The 23,635-nt window shown below is 39.0% G+C and overlaps 2 protein-coding genes across 2 annotated transcripts in view; both read left to right on the top strand.

Moving 5' to 3' along the window:
- Window positions 1-14,132, top strand: part of Rab3-gef (Rab3 GDP-GTP exchange factor) — a 32,425-nt gene extending 18,293 nt beyond the window's left edge. The window contains exons 25-32 of the mRNA XM_076775737.1: window positions 204-348; window positions 413-542; window positions 651-867; window positions 1,096-1,368; window positions 1,653-1,832; window positions 7,959-8,031; window positions 8,133-8,179; window positions 8,982-14,132. Of these exons, the coding sequence (XP_076631852.1) occupies window positions 204-348; window positions 413-542; window positions 651-867; window positions 1,096-1,368; window positions 1,653-1,832; window positions 7,959-8,031; window positions 8,133-8,179; window positions 8,982-9,683 (1,767 nt within the window). The 3' untranslated portion in view covers window positions 9,684-14,132. The remainder of the gene's footprint in view (window positions 1-203; window positions 349-412; window positions 543-650; window positions 868-1,095; window positions 1,369-1,652; window positions 1,833-7,958; window positions 8,032-8,132; window positions 8,180-8,981) is intronic.
- A 511-nt stretch (window positions 14,133-14,643) lies between these two features.
- LOC143346119 (uncharacterized) lies at window positions 14,644-23,449 on the top strand. Its single transcript, XM_076773894.1, has 10 exons — window positions 14,644-14,779; window positions 15,317-15,470; window positions 15,853-16,065; window positions 16,356-16,606; window positions 16,740-16,886; window positions 17,341-17,378; window positions 21,100-21,322; window positions 21,645-21,909; window positions 22,833-23,005; window positions 23,261-23,449. The coding sequence occupies exons 2-10, from the start codon at window positions 15,383-15,385 to the stop codon at window positions 23,432-23,434; spliced, it is 1,572 nt and encodes a 523-aa protein (XP_076630009.1). The 5' UTR covers window positions 14,644-14,779; window positions 15,317-15,382; the 3' UTR covers window positions 23,435-23,449.
- Window positions 23,450-23,635: the final 186 nt, after the last annotated feature.

The following is a 23,635-nucleotide window of genomic DNA, read 5'->3' as shown; positions in this document are numbered from 1 at the left end:
ATGCTTGCAAGAAGCTTGTATGAAATTGCTTATCAACCTTGTATGATCGTTCGAAGCTTTCCATCGATCTTAGAGAAGAGTAATCGAGCTTACCGCTAGTACTTTAGATACCGTTAGATCAGGATCGATCGATCACGAATATCGCGTGAAACAACGGACGTCGGAGTGGTCGTAGGATTCTGAGACCGTTTCTACGATTTCAGTTCCCGCGTCAGCCGAAACAACGCACAGGCAGCGTTTGGTCGAGCAAATCGTCGTTGAGCACCGGCTTCCGGTATCACGGAGGAAGCCTGGTGCCAACCACGACCGCCCCGAGTCCAGAGGCTGCTAGAACCTACTTGTTCGAAGGTACATAGACCGAATTACACATAAAAAATTGATAAATTACCATAAAATTACGATAATGTCGCAGGCTTGCTGGGAAAAGAGAGGTCCTCGCTTTGGGACCAGATGCAGTTTTGGGAGGATGCATTTCTGGACGCCGTGTCCCAAGAACGAGACATGATCGGTATGGATCAAGGCCCTGGAGAGATGATGGAAAGGTACGGATGAACCAAATAAATTTTACGTCGACTCTTAACAAATGTATACGTATACGAAGAACCTCAAGTGTCCATAAAAATGAAACTAAGCCACGTTTCTGTGCAAAGGTACAAGAGTTTGAGCGAAAGCGAGAAGAAGCGGCTGGAGCACGACGAAGACAGACTGTTGTGCACTTTGCTGCACAATCTGACCGCGATCCTGGTTATGCTGAACGCCGACAAGAACGAGGTGAAACGCAAAGTGAGGAGACTGCTCGGGAAAAGCCACATAGGTCTGATCTACAGTCAAGAACTCAATCAACTTCTCGACCAAATCCATAATCTTGTGAGTATCAAAATCGTTGTCGATCGAGGCTTCGTTGCAGTTTCCATCATTGGAGCTAAAGGCTAGAAGACTTGAAATCAGTCTCCAGCCCCTCAGATGCAAACTGCAACGTTTCAAAGCTTCCAATCTCGTTTGTTCTTAGAAGATACCCATAAATTTCGAACGATCGTGCTCGAATCGCGATTAACTAAAGTGGCGACAGTCGTGAAGGTTTATTGAACGTTTTAGTACGGGAACGACATAGACTTGAAGCCACTGACGTCTCGACAAATGCACCGGCAGTCGTTCACCGTGCACGCCGGCATCGACGCGGAGGGTGACCTACGTTTTCTCGAAGTCCGCCACGACGGTTTGGTCCTAAGGTCCGTAAATGGCGTGATCGTCGAGCGATGGTGGTACGAACGTTTGGTCAACATGACCTACAGTCCGAAGAACAAAGTCTTGTGCCTTTGGAGACGGAACGGCGGGCAAACGCAGCTGTATAAGTATTACACTAAAAAGGTATGCCTTTGCAAATTGTTTCTGTAGAATTAAATTACAAAGTAAAATTCTCGACCTCGATAATAGTTGCACGGTACCTAAAATAGTGCTAATCGTTTAGTAAATTCGATTGATCGGTCGTGGTAGGTTTACCAAACTAATTTTCTTTAACGTATCACCTGGAGAATAAATTATTTAGCTCGTTGGCGACGCGTGCTATCCTGGCGACGAGGCAGTTAACAGTCGGAGCTGCGATAAGGGAGGAAATGTCGATGTTTAATCGTTCTGATGTGATGTATGTTCAGTGTAAGGAGCTGTATTATTGCATAAAAGATGCAATGGAAAAGGCAGCAGCCCGTGGTCGTGGGGCGAACATGGGAGTGGAGCTTGGCGGGGAATTCCCGGTGCAGGACATGCGCACCGGCGAGGGCGGACTTCTTCAGGTTTGCATGGAGGGCGTGGGTCTCCTCTTCGCGAATAGCAAGGTATGACTCGCGCCTAAAAGTGCACCCAACTATTTGCGTTTCTAACGATGCAAGAAGAATGGAAACTTCGAACTTTAACGGTTGTGCAAACGTTTCTTATTTTCTACATTTGTCCAATTGTTCGTGTAATGTTGAAATCGCATCCGATTATCCACCTTTTTTGGGTACCAGCCGCCCCTATTTATTTTTACCGACTCGTTTACGTTCTCACACTTACTGTCCTTTTGATTATACATATTATATGACTCCGTGTCTTTATTTTGGCGATGTTATCTGCCTCCACTAATGTTGAATACCGTATAACGATGTATTTATTTCAGCGATCGAACGATCACTCCGAAAACTTTGTTATGTTGATGAATGACGGGGGTTCGGCTGGAAATCGCCTCGGTTCGTTACGCATCGCAATTTTTAATTTCGTTCGCGCGTTTGCTGTCCTATAGATGCGAAATGTATCAACGTTTGCCTGATCGATCCGCGAAAGATGCTTTTTTAAATTCGAACGCGTCGATTTTTCAAACCTTTGGTCGTCGAGAATATTAATTTGAAGAAAAAATAAATTAATATAAAACGGAACCGAGGCAAGCAATAAGGGGAGCATTGTCCGCCGTTCCTCCATCTCTTTTATCGTTCATATTCTTTCGATTATTGAATCTTCTCTCTGTGTCTTTTCTCCCCCCCCCCCCCCCCCCCACCCCTACTTTCGTTACTGCATTGATGCAAGGACCACTCAATATTATCTCCCATCGCTAGCCACCACGATCTGCTTAATTTGTATTTGTACGTATCTTACCAGTCTTATGTATGAGTTTGCGAGGTGTATTAACGAGGACAGGATCGCACACCAAACTTACCCGGCTCGAGGCTGGAGACCTTTGATCGTTGATTTCGTTCTCGGGACACCCATGTACTCGCACGGGAGTCGATTCACATTTCAGACTGTCTTCTACACGATTAATCATACACACGAGTACACCCTCACACGAGGATAGAGAAAAAGAAAAAACAAAAAACCACCTACGAGAAGAACGAAGGGGAGGCGAGCCACGAGTAAACAAAATCTAATTAACGATTACCCAGCTCCACCGAAAACGTCGTATAATTTTTGTATATGCACACACAGCACTTTGTAAACAACACGTATACCGTTACCGTCCATCACACGCTCATACACACCGTTATGATCCACACGGGACCAGAATTAGCCCTGACACGCTGGTTATTACATAATTCTATCTATCTCATTGGATATTTGTTTATTTACTTTAGTACTTAACACTTAATGTGTGGTAATTGTATTTCATGTACCTGCAGGGTACTCTACGTATATATACTCTCTCTCTATATATATATATATATACATATACCTATTTTATATTAAATATATACCTATAGAAACCATATACATGACATAATATGTATATTATATCATGTTACGTGATATACGTATATATAATGGGTAATTTCGTTGGGTAATATTTTGTTGAAGCGTTAATCAGTGTTTTCTTGCATGGAGCTCGATGTGCAGCTGCAGTCTCTTTTTATCTGTATTATAATCATTACATATTTATCATTACATTCATAAGTGATAAGAGATAGGGAGAATACAGACTGCCCTTGACTGGTACTACTACTACTACTACTTACTACTACTACTTACTACTACTACTACTACTCTATATATCTATTATGATTTGTATTGAATGTTGGATGCCATTATATTTTTCTCTATGAGTCTAACAACTTTTTTCTACATTATTTCGTTTGATTTATTATTTGTCGTGGTCATACGCGAGGAAAGTCTATTCGGAAACGAGAAAGAGGACCGTCGTGACAGGGTATTCGAGGCACTGGGATCGACGATCGATCAGAATCGTTGATCGGTATATCGTAGACGCGTGTTCGTGAGAATCGATATCGGTTCGATTCGTGTATCGGAAGCTAACAAAAAAAAAAAAAAAAGCCATCGTCGATAGACTTTTCTCAGCTTGGGGAACTTTTGAGATGGTCCTTGAACAATGAAATCTTTGCTATCTTTAATTGGCCATGACGATAGGTAATTAGCTGTATTATCATCGTACTGAGCCCTGTTATTTACTACTGAGTGGATATTAACCTGTTGTCAGAAATTTAATTTTCTGTTTTTCTGTTTTCTGTTTTCTTGTCCTGTCCGTCGACATTGCCCCTGGGCTGGGTAAACAGGATTTCGAGGTACTAAACAATTAAATCATTGTTTGTTATATGAACTCAGTATATTAATTATATAATCAATGTTGGCCGTGTTTTCCGGAAATGCTTATTTATTTCACCGTTACTTTTAGCCGTATATTATTAACCATATATACTATATTCTACTATAATACCACACTCTTAACAGTGCATTTAAATTAACTGATCTGCTCTGTCTACCTTACTGTTCTTCCTACCATCGATCGGTGTTAGTTGTGACACGTATACGTATAAAATACATACATGCGACACGTATATATGTATTATTATATATATACATTATATGTTCCCTTATGATATATTATCGTAAAGCTGACTCAGGTACCAGTAATCTATATAATACGCGGAACAGTGTCTGCTGCATTTGACATAACGATACGAGAATATTGTCTTAGATGAGAGTATTTGTAAGTAGTGTTTAGTGCAACTTGTAGAGCAATGTTTCGGTGCACTCAATGCAACTATATATCTTTTTACCATAGCCTCTGTCATTCGTACACTTATTATATTACGATCCTGTACACAGTATTCATTATCCTCCTCGTGTTCATCACAGCTTTTTCTTTCTACGTTATTACACCGAGTGCGTTTCGGCAGTAGAGATTAGAGATCACTCGTCACACGCGTTAAGATCTCTGTCGATCGCTGATTCGGTTCGACTGCTGGTACTGGAGGTGGCAAATTTAAACAATCGCTGCCGCGACAACGAATATCCACAAGCCACGTGCTCGTTAATTGCAATTTCACTACGGTGCATACGAACGGTGCTTCTCGAATCGCGTCGCGTGTCAATTAAATTTATTTACGATTTATCGAACGTAACTCGAGCTAATCCGTATCTCTGTTTTTCTTTCGCGACGTACGCCGATACGGATAAGAGACAAGGACGTTAAAAAACGACCACTTTTTTCGATGAAACTTTTTTTATTCTCCAGTTCCTTCTTAATAAAACTTTTACCACCGTATTTGTAAGTTTCTACGATTAGAAATAAAACCAAACACGCTATAATTTAGATCACGTTTACTCGTTTAATAATTTACTAAATACGGTGAAAAAGTTTCGTTAAAAACGAATAAAAAATAGAAAAGTTTCATCGTTGATATATTCCTTTGTGGCGGGGACGAAAAAAAGACAGTTACGTGGTAGATCGTTTCTTGCAGTTATCCGATTCGAGAAGCTCGTTTGGCATCCAGCTTCCAGAAACCGTATCTAAGAACCTCTTCTATCGAATCGATTCGCGCGCAAAACCGGGTGACAGACATTACCGATCCACGAGGATCGTCGAATCGTTAAGGAAAGCAACTTTAAAGCTCGAACGCGAATCGGGTACCTATTCTCACCAAGAACGACGATAGAGATGAATGTTTATGTACGTCTCTAACGAAATTTGAATGCACTGCATGAATGAGTAGATCTCGATATTATATATATGTATAATAGAAAGAAGTCGCCCGCTTTTGCAAACCCATCTATAAAACCGCTCTCACATTGCCAGTTATGTAGTAGAGCAATGGTTTCGTGCTATATAGTGATGTCTGATTTTATGAATGAAACTCCCGAAACGTTGGAAACCGACCCCGAACGAGGCCCGCGCCACCCCCTTTTCCGACTGTACATTTTCTATAGCAGTGTTTTGCAAACCATTTCCATCTTCTATCGAGAAAAATCGAGAATTACACTTCGAGTTCGATAATTGGGTAGGAACACCTGAAACTTCCATAGATCGTTGCTTGGTACGCGACTCACAAGTTCGAGTAATAAACTACAAACACTCGAGATTATTATAATGGTGTTTTTCAGTCTTTGGCTATCAATCTACTCTCGTAATACAGAGAATTTTATTTATTTAAATTACAAATTACAGATGGTTTAAAGGTGTTCTCATCTGATCGAGTTGAGAATTAAATCGTACATATTGGGTTGGCCAAAAAGTATGTGCAGATTTTGGCAATACTTGGCAATACTTTGGCAAGGAAACAACAAGGTGCAAATGTACCAATAGTGGTATCTTTATATAAAATAAAAGTTTCTTATCATCCGTTTCTCTCTTTGAGAGGTTCTTAAATAGCTCTTGATTAATTTTTGGAGGAAACAGGGATATTTCTTGGCCAATCTGAGAGTAGAAAGTATCCTCGTTTTCGCGTGGAAAAATTAATTAAAAATGTTTAAGTGATATAGCGAATCGGTTTGAAAAACACTGTTCTATAGCATGACACGATGTATCGATTCTGTTACCATCGATTACGTACGATCCTCCGCGACTCGACCACCGCAACCCTCGATCGAATCACGACTGTGCATCATTTAGAGAAAAAAAAAGCAAAAGAAAAAAAGAAAAGGGGGGACTTTGACAGGTCCGCCGTCAGTTTAGTTTCTCCGTCGCGTCTGAAACGATGCGAACGCACATTTAGCAGAATTAAACCGACACCGAGCAATCGATTGACATTTACATTTGATGAGTTTAGGCCATCTCCAGAGTTGCCTGCCTGCCGCTACTTTTATCGCTGCGATTAATTAAATGGCCGCCGCTCTATATATGTATCTCGCTTCGGAGTTTACGTTTATGATTGAAACTCGCTTATCGACGATCGCACCAGGCGGCGAAAACAAGAAAAAATGATAATAAACAAATTAGAGCTAGAATTTTTGAATCGCTTGCGCCGCTTATATATCGATTATCGTCTGCTAATGGTTGACTTGACTTTAATTAGCGGAGAAAATGATGCATGGTGTATAATCGCGTGCCCCCGGGGGATGTTTTGCATTTACGCTTCGGCCCTTATATCGTTCCTCTTAATTCCTGCATGGTCGTCGGTAATCGTTATCGAACACACGAGTCCTACACAGAGAAAGAGAGAGACTGGAAAACGACAATATACCGTTCTGGCCGTAGTTTTCCAACGGAATATCAAATAAAATTTGATATCTAAAACTTTTAAACGAGCTATTCGAAAATTGTCTACGGTTCTCCTCAGATTACCAAAGTTAAATTAAAGTTAAAGTGCAATTTAATACTTGGATAGAGTAATTATAGAAAGAGTAATTTTTCATTTAAATAGTAATGGCATTGTATGTATTTCCTAACTCGATTATAGAATATAAATTTAAAAATAATTCTTCGTTTCAAATAAATCTTGCAGACAATCCTAGCTACTCGAATCTCTCGTTTTCACAATATCTCTGGGAGCTCGAGACTCGTGTGTCTTTGAACGTTACCATTTACTCCACGTGCATGAATTTTAACATCGTTCCTTGATCTCGGTCACGCGTAGACTTTCCGAGAAGCACACTCGTGTTTAGAGAAAAGTTCGGTCACGGAGTATGCACAATAATACTGCGTGAAATAAGAAAAGTATAATCGTCGCGTGTATCTGTGCAACGGCCAGCTTTTCTCTCGATATGTGTTCCCGTGCTGAAATCCAATTAAAAAAAATCGAGACGAGTACCAACCTTCATTGTGACTTTTACAGGAAAAATAATTTTTAAATCGTGAAACGATGAGCTTTGGTACTGGTGGCGAAGAAATGTCTCCGTAATGGTTCTGTCCGAAAATTGAAATAAAATATTGCCTCGTAGGATCTTGGAGAAATTTCTTTGCCAAGCGAGTGAAAAAATAAAGCAAAGAAAAGAATAAAAAATGGTGCACTGTGATGCGTATTAGCCGATACGATAGTACGTGAGATCACGGAGACTCAGAGCTTGATCCCACCGGTCGAAATGAGCATTACGATCGAACTATCACGCCTTTCGAAATGATTGTTCGCACACACGGTTCACGTTGCCAGTGGCGTAAAAGCCCGATAGAGGATAAATCACTAAAGTGTGCATGTACCAGTAGATCCCGCGCCACGTTCTCTACGACACCCACTAATGCCAAACGATCGTATTATTTGCAGTTTTTTGTAAGACTCGATCATATCCGCAAGTGCTTTACTCAGAAGGATGGGATCTTTGTATTGGAAGAATTCAGTGAGTAACCCTATCTAACAAACGAGTAAATATGTTTTCGAGAGAGATCAGAGCTAGAAAAATATACGATCTTTTCTAACCTACGCAATTTTACGTTTCAGATCCTAAAACTAGACAAGTAATTCAACGTAAATATAAGTCTCAAATGGTAAGTACATCGATCGAAAAATGATAGTTTAGATAATTAATCGATGTTACAAGTGTGTGTGTGTGTGTTTTATTGGGTTTGAGAATTTGTTTTCACCAACCTGCAGATTAGTCAAGTACGTTGTCGAGAGTAACAATTTTGAGAAACCAAAGTTGTAACTATGTAATAAAATAACAGAAAATAATAGTAAAAAAATCACAACGATTGTGGTTAGTCAGCAGGTTCGCCTTATTTTTTTTCTTATTAATGTGTTGTAATTTATAAGTTCTGATTATTTAACACGTAAGTGATAGATTTGTGTGGTGTGTAACAGGCCAATGAACTGTGCCACTGCATGCACAGGGTATTCTCCGTTGCCTTTACGTTATCTGAACTCTCGTCTGAGATTCAAGCCAACTCCGAAAACGACGATGCATGAAGGTTTACTTATGATTTATGTTTATCCACCTTTTAACGTAACTTTCGTTTCGCGCATCGCTTTCCTTTATCCGATCACCGTGCATAATTAACCAAAAACTATACTATTCTCCAATAATAATTTAGATCTAGATTCTTTTCCCCGATCGCCATTTTGCTTTTAAATTCTTCTACTCTATAATAAAAAAGAAAACATTGTTTCCCGAATCTGTCTCTGTAAAATGTGTATATCGAACTCTACCGTTTTAAAATACACATTTTACAAAGACAGATTCGGGAAACAATGTTTTCTTTTTATTATACCTTTACGTTTACGTTCTATATTCATTTCGCCCGAGTATTAATCAAATATTCTACATCCTGCTGACCACTGCCTGAATTACAGGCAGATCAAATCTGCTACTCGGTACTCTGTGTGTTCTCCTACTTGGCCGCTGGGTTGGAGCAACGGAAACAACAACCTAATCAGCAATCACAACCCCAGCAACAAACTCAGCACCACCAGCAGCAGCAGCAGCAGCAGCAACGACAACAACAACATCATCAATCGCAACAACAACAGCAACAACAACAGCTCCAGCAACAGCAACAGCAACAGCAACGTCAACAACAACAACAGCAGCAGCAGCTGCAGCAAAAGCAGTACCAACAACACCGACAGTATCAACAACACCAACCACACCAACAACACCAACCACACCAACAACACCAACACCAACAACACCAACAACACCAACAACACCAGCAACACCAGCAACACCAGCAACACCAGCAGCACCAGCAACACCAACAGCCCCAGCAACACCAACAATATCAACAGCAGCATCAACAACCTCAACAACACCAACAATATCAACAGCAGCATCAACAACCTCAACAACGTCCTCAGTACCAAATGCAACAACAACGTCAACAACACCAACAACACCAGCAACACCAGCAACACCAGCACCACCAGCAACACCAGCAACATCAACAGCAGCAGCAACATCAACAGCAGCAGCAGCATCATTCAGGTAGCAACGCGGGCCAGAATCCTCAGGGCCCTAAAACCTCGCATTTCGATCCCTTTCCACGACATCACTGACACAGAGGCAGACACTCGCTCCCATTTGTGCATAATTACAATAAGTGTGCCCCCTACGCTTGCCTACCCTGGGTGTAAGCATCGTTCCTAACTCTCTATCGCGAAACGAAGGCTAAGAAAAGAAAAATGAAAAGAAAAAAAAAGAAAAACAAATCACCCGCGTTCGTTTCGCGTTACAATTGCTCGCGATACGGGAGCTGTTGCATGCGCGACCATGGCAATATCATCCTCGTAATATTTCAGAGAGTCAGCTCTAAAAATCTCTTTTAAATGTGACAAACCTATTCGCACGCTATTCGAGAAAGTATTCGACGAGGTTAGTGTAAAACGGGAAGTTGCGAGCATTATATTATAGAAACGCAGCGCGGGACGCGGGGCCAGGTTGGTACGATCGAATGATTCTTAAAATGAACGCGATTCCGTAAATTTAACACTTTAAAAACACCATCGTATTCGTGTAATTATTGTTCTATACGAATATTTTATCGAAATTTCTGATCCTTGATGGCTCGAAGAACATATACTTTTTAACTATGTAAGATTGATTACTTAATTTTTCATCGTAATACGACATGGTAGATTAGAAACGAAATACGAAACTGATATATTAATTAATAGATAATAAATATTATATATTCGTGACAAAATTTCAATCGACATATTTCATATAAATGTAGGGAGCAATAATTACTATCGTGTTCTAATATTAAATCGAGTATCTGTAAATAAACATTCTCCGACTCGGTCGTACCGCGAAGCTACGCCCCCGCAGCTGCGAACACTTGGCAAGTTCGAACAAAATTTGGGACAAAAAAAGGAAGAATAAATTTGAAAATAAAACTCGACACAATCGTGGTAATTATTTGCAAAAAGGGAGCCGTTACGTGTACAAACAAAAAACAAAAGGGAATCTGAATTAAAACGAACTGCTTGTCGTGAGCAGAACAGATATCGAGAATAATGGTAAAAAACACAAACAAAGATAATAATGGCAATGTAATAACTCGCAGAGGTAGCGGTGGTTATTGTATATTTGGAGACACGGACACGAATGGTGTAATAATAAATGCGTGCCGAGAATTTAGGCGTTTTAATCTTCTGTCTGGAATTGTCGCGTGAATCCTCTAGAGATTTCATTCTTCGATATGTCGATCGTGTGCACGTGTAGAGAGGTATTGTGAATCGTTTACTGTATTTTAACCAAGTTGCTTTTTTCCGGGGAGTTTGAGTCTCGTCTCTCCCTTTATATTTCTCGCGTATTACTCACGAGGAGGAACCGAGACCCTTACGGTCGTGTCTATTTCAAAGTGTTTTCTATGAATAGCACGTTAAGCAATTCTGAGATACAATAATGAATATTCAATAATCGGAGGAACAATTTTGTATAAGTACATCGAAACAGACTGTAACTGTGATCATCTAATTTGAAGAAGAAGAAAGAAAGCTATTTAATTTTCTTATGGTCGCATGAAATAGCTGAACTATATCGAATAGGATTGTCGATGCAATAGTCGCCCCTCTCTCTCTCTGTCCCTCTTTTTGATTTATCTTTTTGGTTTCTCGGTTACCAAACGTTACAATCATAGTTTTTTAAAGGGTATTCACAAGATAAAAAGGATTTCGTCGAGTTCGATATCGTTTCTAGTCATTGAACAGTCAGCCTAGAATAGATTGCAAAGTTAAGGTCTTAATTCTATTTAACATTCGTCTATAATTATTTATACGCGCGTTAAATTCTTTTTACGTTATTTGGGTAAAGGAGTATCGCAACAAGATTGGATATTAATTTAAAAAAGAGACATTTAGCTGTATACGTAAAATGGCGGGAAACCTTCGTGGCTGACTGTTCTTGGTAAATACTTAACCTCAGGACGATTAACGCGATCTAAGTAATCGAGAGATAAGAGAAAAGAGTTGGCCGTGCTAACAGATACGTTGCAGCTACGAAGTCGTCGCATATATATTTTAGTATGGACACTAATATGTAAAAGTCAATGTATATTTGTAATATCGAGCGTCGATTTATTTTTCTCGCCGAGTGTGCGCATCAAGTTTTTGCGTTTCCCTCGATCGATATCCGGCTCGAGTCAGTTACAATCGATATCTAAAACACTTGTACTAGCGAATTTTCGATATATCGATGATAACTGTAGCGAATAGGGGAAATAACCGAGCGTTCAGGACTGTACGAGACGACGAATCGCTCGTATACCAGATAACTATCTTAAATCGATGACTTCTCGTTTGTTTCATTTTGGAGACAGTCGCCACGCTGATGGATCGCAACTTCGAGACCGCTTAATTCTATTTTTCATCGAATATTATTTGATTTTTGCAATATGGATACTTTCTTAAGGCACCTTTTAAAATCTACATTCCTTTTTCTTAATTTGTAGCGTTAATCATTACGTCTTCTTGCGTATTATTCCTAGTATTCTCTGTATTTTAAAAGTTACTGAGCCTTATTACTTAATTTTCTAGCCTGTTGAAGAATTTACTGATAAGACTCGAAGCAATATTATACGCATTGATAAGTAAATAAATATTCGTAGGTCTCAAACTTGCGATTGGAAGCGTTCATTCATCGTACGCGTTACTGTTCAAAAGTTAGGGTACGCACGACGATGACAAGGACATTCACAAATCGGTCCATCGTGAATTGGAATCAAGAAAAGGAAAATTCTTATCTTTCTTTTTAATTATTACTATCCGTGAATAGGAGCTTTCTGTTTGTCGTGGAATTTTTTTAATTATCCAATAGTTAAACCCTTTGAAATACCGTTTAAATTTTCACCAATCTTGCCATCGAATATTTCAGCGTGCCCAAACTTTCCAGAGTTTACGATAAGTATTGCATTTCCTTTTCGAAGCAATCGAGGTTGCTTCTCCTAGTTTGCGTCTGTGATCGTACATTTATAAATTAGATTTCTAATTACGTTTAAGTTGAACATTTACGTGGAGGAGAAGACGCTTACGGATCGAATCACATTGTATGTACTTACGTATCGTAGATCTCCCACATCTTGTCCCCAGGCCAAACACTTACACCGGTGAAATCTATCAGTGTCCCCCTGCAAACAAATAAAAATAAAACTTCACATATCTCGTACGCGAGGGGAATCCCAGGAATGTTCTTTCTTAGCCTCTTCTATCCGCGCGCGAAACTCGCGTTTCAATTTCATTTTAATTAAACGTCTCGATCGTTTTCCCAAATAACCGAATGCCGCGCGAATTTAATATCCTACATTTGTTTGAAACAATGGTTTGAAAACTTTTTTGGGAGATGCACAGCGAGTCAAAGTTCTGAACATTTTTAGATCTCTATGAAATATTTCGTTATTAAGCGTATCGTAAATCGAATCGTGCAGTTCGATAGATGAGCACAGTATCTCCATGCTTCCTACATTCCAAGACATCCGGTTGCGTAAACTTTCACGGAAAATGCGTTTTCCGTGCTCGGAGTTTATTTTTATTTAACGAATAACGGATAAACTTGCGTTTATTCACTGTTCGTTATTAGACGTAGGATAAGAATTTTACCCATCTCTGGCCTTAGTCCACCTAAGCTTATACAATAGAAAATGAAAATAAAACAAAGAAAAACGACCAGTAAACGACGAAATTGAGCAACGCTCGTTCACAGTGTAGTATGTATAGTTTTTCGATTCGGTCATTTTACTAGATTTACGAGCAAACGAAAGCAGCGTTTACACAGTCCCATATACATATGTATCCCTAAACAAATTTAATTTTCACCCATAAAAATACCTCACACAAGCTGACACTAGTATATACATATGTGTATATGCATATTTACAACAGAATTTACTTTCTTTATTACGTGTTAATCCCAACAATAAATAATTATTTATTCCAGTTATACTCTTCACTGTACACCTGTGCCAACAATTTTATGTTTCACAACTGAACACGCGATGAAAATGGAGAAAGTTGCAAACGCTGCTTAAAGCTCTTAGAGATTTGATAAAATGACCGGTTCGATCGAAAAACCGTTGTGGACGAGCTGTTGACGGTTAAAGAATAAATCGTATATTTTCTCCGTGATTCCAATTGCATCGTGCCGCAGCGATTTATAAGAGTTAGGATTTGTAAATAACTGTCGGTAACTATAGAAAACGTGTTAACGACTTCTCTAATATTTGTAATAAAAACGGCAATCCGGCGTGTGACGTTTATGTCGAATGGGGCTGACTCTGTCACTCTACTATCGAAACTCTTCTACGCCTAACCGCCATTGTTAGCAGTTCCTGTTAGTGCCAGGCTTAGACGACGTTTAGTTGAATCATTGTCGTTCTCGCGGGACGCCTGACCGAACCTCCAAACCTAAGCAAACTGTTAGAGTTCTGCCCAAGCAGATCAAATACATTCAAGTGTATAGTATTTAGCAATGTAGGCGCCTTATATCAAATAAATACTTGTAGATTTCAATTATTCTACCCCCATTTACTATTAACCTTTAACTTTTTACTACGTTTCTTTTTTTTTAACAAAATATCTTCATTTATATCTATTTAGAAGTCTTATTAATACTATACCGCATTATATCTCAGTAAAGAATTTTTTTCTCGAAAATGCAAAGGATTTTGGGGGTATATGTATTGACCAAAAATGATTGTAATTGATCCCTGCAACTGAAAAGAATTTTTTCAGAACGATTTGAAATATTTTTTTTTCACCAAATTTCTGTACCTATACTCTGTTGATTTTTCTTAAAAATTTGTTTTTGATTTTTAATAAACTCAACCATGGGTAATGTAGTAATACAATTTAAACTCGACTCTCTAATCGAACATTGTTCCAAAGGAAAGTCAGTCGATTCTAAACGCAGAATCGTGTCGGTGTAGAATAATTGAATTATCGAAGCAGCGGAGAAACATAATAATAAGCAGAAAACAATGGCTTCTCAATTAGCGTTCTACGAGCAATCGCGGACAGTATGCCACGTTGCAGTCACAGTTCTTCAAATAAGTGAATAGTGCGTACTTAAAAACGACGCCTGGTGCTGGTACATTTCATTAGTTTTCGAATAAAGAGTAAAATTAAATCTAATTTACTTGGAAGAATAATTCAAAGAGGTAAAGAATAAATCATCGTTTCTATCTAAGTGCAATTTCGATCAAAATAATTAATAAACAACTTATCAAATAGATAAATTGTTTTGATCGAATCTGTCCTCAGATACCAAGAAATATTAATTTATTCTTGACCACTCTTAACTCTGTTAATCTCGTGCGATAAAAAAAATTCGACGCGTTGACAACTTTCCTTCTAAACGCTTAGGATAAATTAATATTCGTAAACGTTATGAAGTGACAAGTACCAAACTATAGAGCATTTCTAATTTGCACGATACAATTTTAAAAAATGTAAAATAAAATATTTTGTTTCTTTTTTTACCCCAAATCGTTGCAGCGAACAAGTTGTTAGAAAAATTCATTGGAAATCGAAATAGATCGCAGACAGGATGTCAGAGATCTTGCAAACAACATTAATTGTCGAGGACGTATCAGAGTGAAGGCTAGAGTATGGGTTTACCGCGAGACTATCGGGTTTCCGGTCCGACTAGTCCGACGATTTTTAACCGCCATTGCTTTTTACCGATCGGTTTCTAGACTTATAAGCGATCTTATTACCGGAGTTTCATCGAACAGTTGCTGATCGTACGCGACGTTGTAAGGATGGACCGTTGGGCAGGAAAGGTGGCTGTTGTGACAGGAGCAAGTGCAGGAATCGGGGCGGCCATTGCTAAACAATTGGTCCGCAATGGTAAGTAAATCTTTGCACTAAAAAAAAACTTTAGCATTGACACGTTACTAACAATGCGGGACAAAATTTTAATGAGATTTTGGAGAGCAACATAAAACGAAAATCAAGAACACCAATTTGATGGAAGCTTCGTTAGAAAGTTATTAACGTTTAAAGTTACGCCTGTAGAACGGGCACACCATCGCGCACGTACGCAGCTGTAAGCAGATTGCCGTTCTACAGGCGTAACTTTAAACGTTAATAACTTTTTGACGAAACCTCGATCAACAAATTAGTATTCTTGATTGTCGTCTTATTTTGCTCTCTAAAATCTCCTATTACAACTTGTGTATTTTTGTCGATAAGAGGAAAAAGTAATGAGAACACTGGCTCTTTGTCCAAGGAATGATGGTGGCTGGGCTTGCACGACGGGTGGATAAAGTCAAGGAGCTGGCAGAAAGTCTCGAAGATTGCACGGGAAAGTTACACGCGGTCGAATGCGACGTTTCCAAAGAGGAAAGCGTCGTTTCCGCTTTCGCGTGGGTGCAGGAGAATCTGGGAGCTGTAAACGTGTTGGTAAACAACGCTGGAATGACGAAGGAGTCCTCGCTGATAGGTAAACGGGACAATTAATAACTTTACTTTTTGTCTCTAGTTAGAGACTTATTTTATAGATTGAGTGGTAGTGATAGACCTAGTTGGAACTTTTGTAACTTGAGGCAGAGAATAAATTCTCTTCGCCCCTGGTCTAAAGAATGGGTGCACTGTCCTGTGATGCCTTTTGGTAAGAGGGCTGTGATTTGACCGAATATTTTTAAAGTTCTAACATCTCTCTATGGTAGCTACTTCGCTTATGCTATAAATCTATTAAGGTTCAGAGTGTATGGAAGAGTAATTGATTTGTAGAGGGTAGCCTGGAGGATTGGCGCACCGTTTTCGACACGAATGTCCTCGGGCTTTGTCTCTGCACTCGAGAGGCGGTTCGATCGATGCGAGAGACCGGAGAAGAAGGGATCGTGATAAACATAAACAGCCTCGCGGGTGAACGAGTACCCTTCATACCCGGTTTCTCGGTTTATCCAGCCTCGAAGAGGGCTGTGGTTGCTCTGGCGCAAACGCTCAGACACGAACTCACGGGAACACGGATACGCGTCACGGTACGCATTCCATTCCATCTAATTTTCGTTTAATATTTACTTGTTAAAGCGTGGGGTCTTGTTATTTAAACTGCTCTGAACTTTTCGATCAACTACTCTGCAAAAGATCCTAAAGTTCAATCTTTTACTATAGGGTATCAGTCCAGGACTGGTTGCAACGGAGTTAATGGTCTCGTACAGCACGTATACAGAGGAGGCATTAGCTTCGTTGCCCACTCTAGACCCAGAAGACGTAGCTGCAGCGGCTGTATACATTTTATCAAATGGTCCTAATGTCGTTGTAAGTATTCTTCCCCGTTTCTAACTGTATTAATGCGGGGACAGTTCCTGTACTCGCCACCAGAGGGTCCGCTCTCTCGCAAACACTCGAGCTACCCTTACGTTCTTATATCCATACGCCCCTCGACCCAACCCAATATCGTTTGTTTATTTTCTTCAGAGGTGTACAATATCATACAATGTGTGATAGATCTAAAAATAGATAATATTTGTAATTTTATTTTCAGAAGAAACTAAAGAGCAGAAAAATTATATTTTTCAATCGTCAAAAATAATATCCTTTTCAAAAGTTATACACGAATATTTAAAGTCGCTTGAAAAGGCAATTATCTTGGTTTTGACCCACAAAAGTAGTAAACGCATTAATTAAGCAACGCGTCTGATAATACACTTGTAATTAGATTTCGTTATTTTCGTAACAGTTAATCGCACTGAAAAATTATGTTTTTTTTCAGGTTCAAGACATCGTTCTACGGCCCCTGGGCGAATCTTGGTAATAAACTTGTTGATAGTACCCACCGAGTTGCACTTTTATTAGAATTACTATGCCAATTATTGCACGATTATTACACGATAAATGCAATAACAATTATGGTTATGTAAGCTTACGAAGACACTTTCACTCGTTATCGTTGTTTTTACGTGTTCAAATGTTTTTCTCGTTCGACTGCTCTGACAAGAACAGTTAATCGTTAAATGACATAACGTATCGCGTGTTTTCATTCAACGCGAGTAAATTTATCACGGATTGTTAATTATGCCGATTATGGTCATCTTCGAAGATCGATTTTTTTTCTCTTTATTATTACTACATAATTTGATGCACTGATTCCAGAGATTGGAAGAATTTTTTTTTTGGTTCTAAACTGTGATTTGTGGTATTTTCAAAATAAACAAAAAAATCGTAAACAGCATTAAAATTCACTTAACTTTGTATAATTCTAAACGATATTGTTTTCCATACTCGATAACAACGAATGTAGTTTAAATTCAAATAAAGGTTTCCACGATACTTGACATATATAATTTATTATATACGCAACACGTATGTATGTTTTTCACAATAATTTTAACGTTGATTCAATTTCAACAAAATTGTCAACTCAAAGTGCTTTGGCTGCTCAGCCACTTTTGGTCGTAACAATTTGCAGTAGTTCGTTGCCTCGCGTACAAAGAATTTTAATAGATAGTCTATTGTTTTAAACAAAAATGTACTGATACAGACGTCCATCGAGAATCCATCAAAACTTTTCCACGCACTCAATACTTGACCGATCGTTTCCGGTTTCGTCGGTGTCTCCTTGCCTTCCACGCCTCAATCTGTACAAAGAGCTCTTCACCGACGAGTAAGGGGGAACGTCTGTGATGAATTCGTACCCCCTGTTGACCAACTGTCCTACTTCTTCCTTGTAGATCTGCGCGATCGGTAACACCTCCTCCCGCGCCCTCTTCCTGGCTATAGCCACGTGCTTCTTAACTTCGCACTTGGCCAGGTCAGGCTTGCAAGTATGCTCGACGAACCTCAGGATCTCTCCGTTCCTGGTAGCCATGCGACCCTTGCACTTGGACGTCTTCTCGTTTAGACACAACCACGTGATCACCTCCCTGTTGCTCCTATACTGACGAAACTGGTACCCCTTGTACAGTACGAGCGGTTTGCCTTTCGAAGTTTCCGCCAACTCCATGATACCGTGCCAAATCACCGAGAATTCGCGTAAATGTCGAGAAACAGAAGGACTCCGTTCCACGGAAGTGCTTCAACTGTCGATGAAATCCTGGGTTTAGTGCCTGACTAGGCACACACCTCGCGTCCGACCGCATCTCGAATTCCATCTTGTTTTTAAAAATAAGCAGTATAAGCACCGACCACAAATCGCGCTAATTCCTCTACGACCGCAACCCGAACGACCGCAACTGCTGCAACCGACAGAGTCCCGATCGCGGTCCACACGACCACGAACAAGCGAAAATAGGACAAGAAATATTCTTCACCCACCAACTTCCGCTGATTCGAGTGCACGTCGGAACGATTTTTAATCTAAACTTTGCCGAATAACTATTTACTTTGTTATACCTATGTAAACCTATCTAAACCTATAATACCTATGTCACCGATGACCGCCCCATTCCACGACAAATTAATCATATACAGATCGTATCTATCACTGATTATACATTGGATGCACGACACAGTTAGGCGAATTTTATTCACAAATAACGAATAAAAATGTTAGATTCACTGGTATAGCAACTTCCGTTTACCCTTCTTCCGTAAATTCATTCGTAAATTAGAATCCACTAACGAATTTGTTAAACAGGCAAAAGCTGATTAAACAGTGATATTTAATACGATAAGAGCTTGAACCTTAATACCTATATCATTGTTTAACTTACCTAAAAGATTCCAACAGCAGCATCGTAAGAGGACAGGGAAGACAGCAAAACTTCTACACTAAATGCACAACGCACGTTTTCGAAAAAGAAGCATATCCGCCATTACGAGAAAACTAACTCCGATTCGCAACATTATCGAACGCAATATTGATTCGTTGGCGCCAATATTTAGGCGCCAAAATATAAATCGAATGCCTCTTTTACAGACACAACTCGGCTATGACTAGATGTATGCTAAACAATAAACTCGGAACAGCGATGCGTGCTACTTATTTAAGTAAACTAACCAAATATTTCCCAAAATCGTACGTATTTTTGGATTACGGTTTCCTTGACCACGAAAGTGTCGACCTCGCGTTGGGAATGTTCCTGAAGTACTGACAAGGTGGGCACGATTTCACTTACCGACTGCACGAAAAACTATCGATGGAACAGAACGAATAATCGATATCCTGAATGACCGTGAAAAAATAGCTAAGCACAAAGGACATTCAATGAGTAAAATTCACCTAGTCGAGAACGTGCTTCGAGTATTCAACAAAAATCAATTTGAATTTAGGAAATTACCTTTTCGAATAGACATTATGTCGGAAGAATAGAGTAAACAATATTGGGAGACAGGAACCGACAGGTTAGGGTTAGGGTTCCTTCGTGAATCGTGCGATACGGGTCTCTATCGATCTTTGTTTAGTAATTGCTGCGAAGAAGATACTGTTGACCGATTTACACTAAAATAAAACTCTCTCGATCGCTGGAAATTCTGATGCAATATTCTTAACTAATTTCACTATGCGTTACACGTGTTATGATTTTATGATAGTTGGAAGAAATTGCGAATTTCATAGAAAAATATCTGCAAATACTACATAGTAATTACAGAAACTCAATTACCGTTTAGCGTAACCTTCTGTATATTTTTTAAATTTTACCTATTTATGTTATTAACATTTCATACTGAAATGGATATACTTGGGCATTTATTTTCATTAAAATTTACTTTTGAATTTGTACACCGTTATAAATGTTTACGAATGTCTCGTTATGTAATTTTTTTGCGAATGCTAAAAATAATGTAATTTATAAAGGGTTCATTAATTAATGCAGATGATGTAAAAGTAAACATCTGACGCAATATTTGAAATATATTACTCTTTAAGAAGATATCTGTATCTCGTTTATCTTTGTTCTTTCGTGTAGTAAACATATAGCGCGCATGTATTTTAAATAACATTTGCATAGGACTGAAACTTATAAAAAACTGTTAATTTCTAAATTTAAAATGCTAGCAAATGCGCGATTATATTAACGTTATTTAATTTGTAACACTGAAAATAATAGGGGTCAATACTTTTACTTAAAATTATACTAACAAATTATGCCTACAAGGATTATAGTTTTCATTTGTTCTCCGACAAAGAATCGCTTCTCTTTCGATTACATTACAATTGCTAGTACGTACTATGTATATTCTTCAATTTACCGTAACACAATACATAGGAAATCAATGCACAATTACTTGTAAGAAAAAGAAAAATGATTCGGTCGATCGAGACAAACTTTAACCGAATGAAAGTGGGTCTCTCTCGTAGCAAAATACCATCCTATCTCAAGCCCATTTCCCAGCAGCCTGCAACTGTATTTATCGACTAATTTATTTCCTGAAAATAATGCAATATCGTCTCGGATGTAAGTACTTGCGAGACTGCAGCAAATCGCAAGCATGGAAACACCGGTGAAATATCTTAAGTTTGAAGATTAACGCGACCTCGGTAATCTTGGTTCACTATTTCACTCCGGTATATAAACCGTCGGTGACGCAGCCAAATGCAGACAAATTTTGGTGGTCGAGGTTCCACAGTTCTCGTGCACGTTCGTAAACCAGTCAGTAAAGCCCAGAAAACAGCCATGGAGACAAAATCCTGGACCGAGAAAGTTGCCCTCGTCACCGGTGCTAACTCCGGCATTGGTAAATGCTTGACGGAGTGCTTGGTTGGCAAGGGGATGACAGTAGTGGGCATAGCTCGTCGTATCGACAAAATCAAGGTAACATTTAACTGTCCGTTAACGCTTTCGATCCATTCTGGACAAATATTGTACCTGTCTGTCTCGAATTTTTCATCTTATACTATCACATTTGCTCTTTTTACATGCTTTTCATTTAGCACTTTTAATCCACTCGGAGCTTTGAAATTTTGTACAGACGAGTATTCCAGATAACAATAGAGCGCCGTAGTAATACATTCGAAGGAATTTAAGAAATAATATTCCTTCGTTCGGAGCTTAGTTCTTGAGAAAATCGAATTCGAAGAACGAGATTACGAATTGGTGTGTCCGAACTTACTTCTTTATTATGTACTCTGAACAGATGCTTGCAGATGAATTGAAATCAAAGCCAGGCAAACTCGTCCCTGCTCAGTGCGATCTTACTAATCAGGCCGAGGTCCAACGCACGTTAGAATGGATCGAGAAAAATTTGGGTACCGTGGACATCTTGATCAACAATGCTGCCGTTAACATAGACCTCACGGTACAATCCGGCGACATAGAAGACTGGAAGAAGACCTTCGACGTGAACTTGTTCGGATTAACTTGCATGACCAAAGAAACATTAAACCTGATGAAAAGGAAGGGCAAGTGTCTTAGCAATTTTATTCATTTCATTTGCGTACCCTGATCAATTATTCACCGTACAACGCTGACTAAGTAACTGTTTCATTTACGCTCCAGCAGTTCATGATGAATTATTCCTCTTCTTTCCGCAAAGGGTGACTTTAGGTTCTGGCCGAGGTTGTTGGTTTTCATCTACCCACTCTTTTCAGTAATATTCTCGTACGCGACCAATTTTCCATTTCCCGTAATTAGTTCATCCAAAAATGATTCGTTTCTGTTCATAAACCGCCTTGTTTTCTTCCGCCAAATAGTCGTGTAACGCCTAGTTTGCTGACTTTTCCTAATTCTTCCACGTATCGTCAAACAATAGATTAGATCGTTTTCATCTTATCTGCTAATTCTCTAGTTGTCTGACATGGATTTTTATTCCACTAGGACCTTCAAAACATTGTCATTGATATCCGTTGATCGTCCCGACTTAAATTCATCGTGAAGACTCTGGTATCTCCAGAACGAAATTTGGCAAATTAATTCCTCAGCGTACGTTCTGCTACTACACATTCACCGACAATGTCACATATATTTTTCGTCCTCTTCAGTTACACAAAATTGCTAAACCCCCTAAAATAAAGTAAGCACAACGGCAAAAAGGAACTGCAGGTCATTTGGAATTCCTCAAAAAGTTTACGATTCATTATTTGAACTATAGATCGAAACAGTTTAGATAACAAGTACTTATGCATTGCCCCTCTCCCCCCTTAATATTAACTCTTTAAGATACCTAATTATACAAAAAATGAAACCCCTATAATAACACAAGTCCACCTTTCAGTGACACGGATACGACTAAGAAATTTGACGATACAAAACTATTATGCTTTTTTTTTTAGTATTGGTTGAGAGGCAGATAAATAATACACGTAATTTATTATATTGTACTTAGGAATCAACAACGGTATCATTGTAAATATCAATGATACGTGTGGTTGGAAGATTCCAGTCACTTGCGATCGCCCAGTATCTCCTGCTTACATCGCCAGCAAATTGGCATTATCGGCTTTGACAGAGTGCCTTCGTATGGAATTGGCGCAGGCCAAATCGAATATTAAAGTGATGGTGAGTTTGTACAGAGTGGGCCAAAAAGTTCTGCTACAAATCTATAGCTCGATTTGTCGAATGATACTTTAGATAATTGTTGTGGTTGTTTATATGCGTAATAGTTCCATAGCATAGAAGTTGACAAAACGTTTAAGTGACTGTAAATGTTAAAGTTACGGTAGATTATACATTTGCAACAGAATTTACTGTCCAACCTATAATATTATTATAATCACTCGTTAATCATACATTACTGCTTTTTTTTTATCACAGTCCATTACTCCCGGCTTGGTGGAAACCGACATGACCGCACAATGGCTGAAGGAGAACCCATCTATGCCGTTGAAACCTAAAGACGTATCCGATTGTGTTCTCTTCGCGTTGCAGACTCCGGAAAATGTTCTGATTAAGGAGCTCGTAGTTACGCCCATTCGCGACACAATGTAAAAATGAACAACCGATTTGTTCGTTTCTTCCTTACAGCTTCATATAAAACAGACCAATCAACTCAGTGTAAATACATAAAATAAATATATTGCAACATTTTAATCGAGCGTTATTCGATCTATTTTGTTAAAAACTTTAATCTTACGGAACGTTGTACAAACATTTTCAAAATACTCTAAAAATATACACTCGTACGCGAAA

Source organism: Colletes latitarsis, chromosome 10, assembly GCF_051014445.1.
Source record: "Colletes latitarsis isolate SP2378_abdomen chromosome 10, iyColLati1, whole genome shotgun sequence".
Taxonomy (NCBI): Eukaryota; Metazoa; Arthropoda; class Insecta; order Hymenoptera; family Colletidae; genus Colletes; species Colletes latitarsis.
Note: the sequence above shows the minus strand (reverse complement) of the source record. Positions and strands in the feature narration are given on the sequence as shown.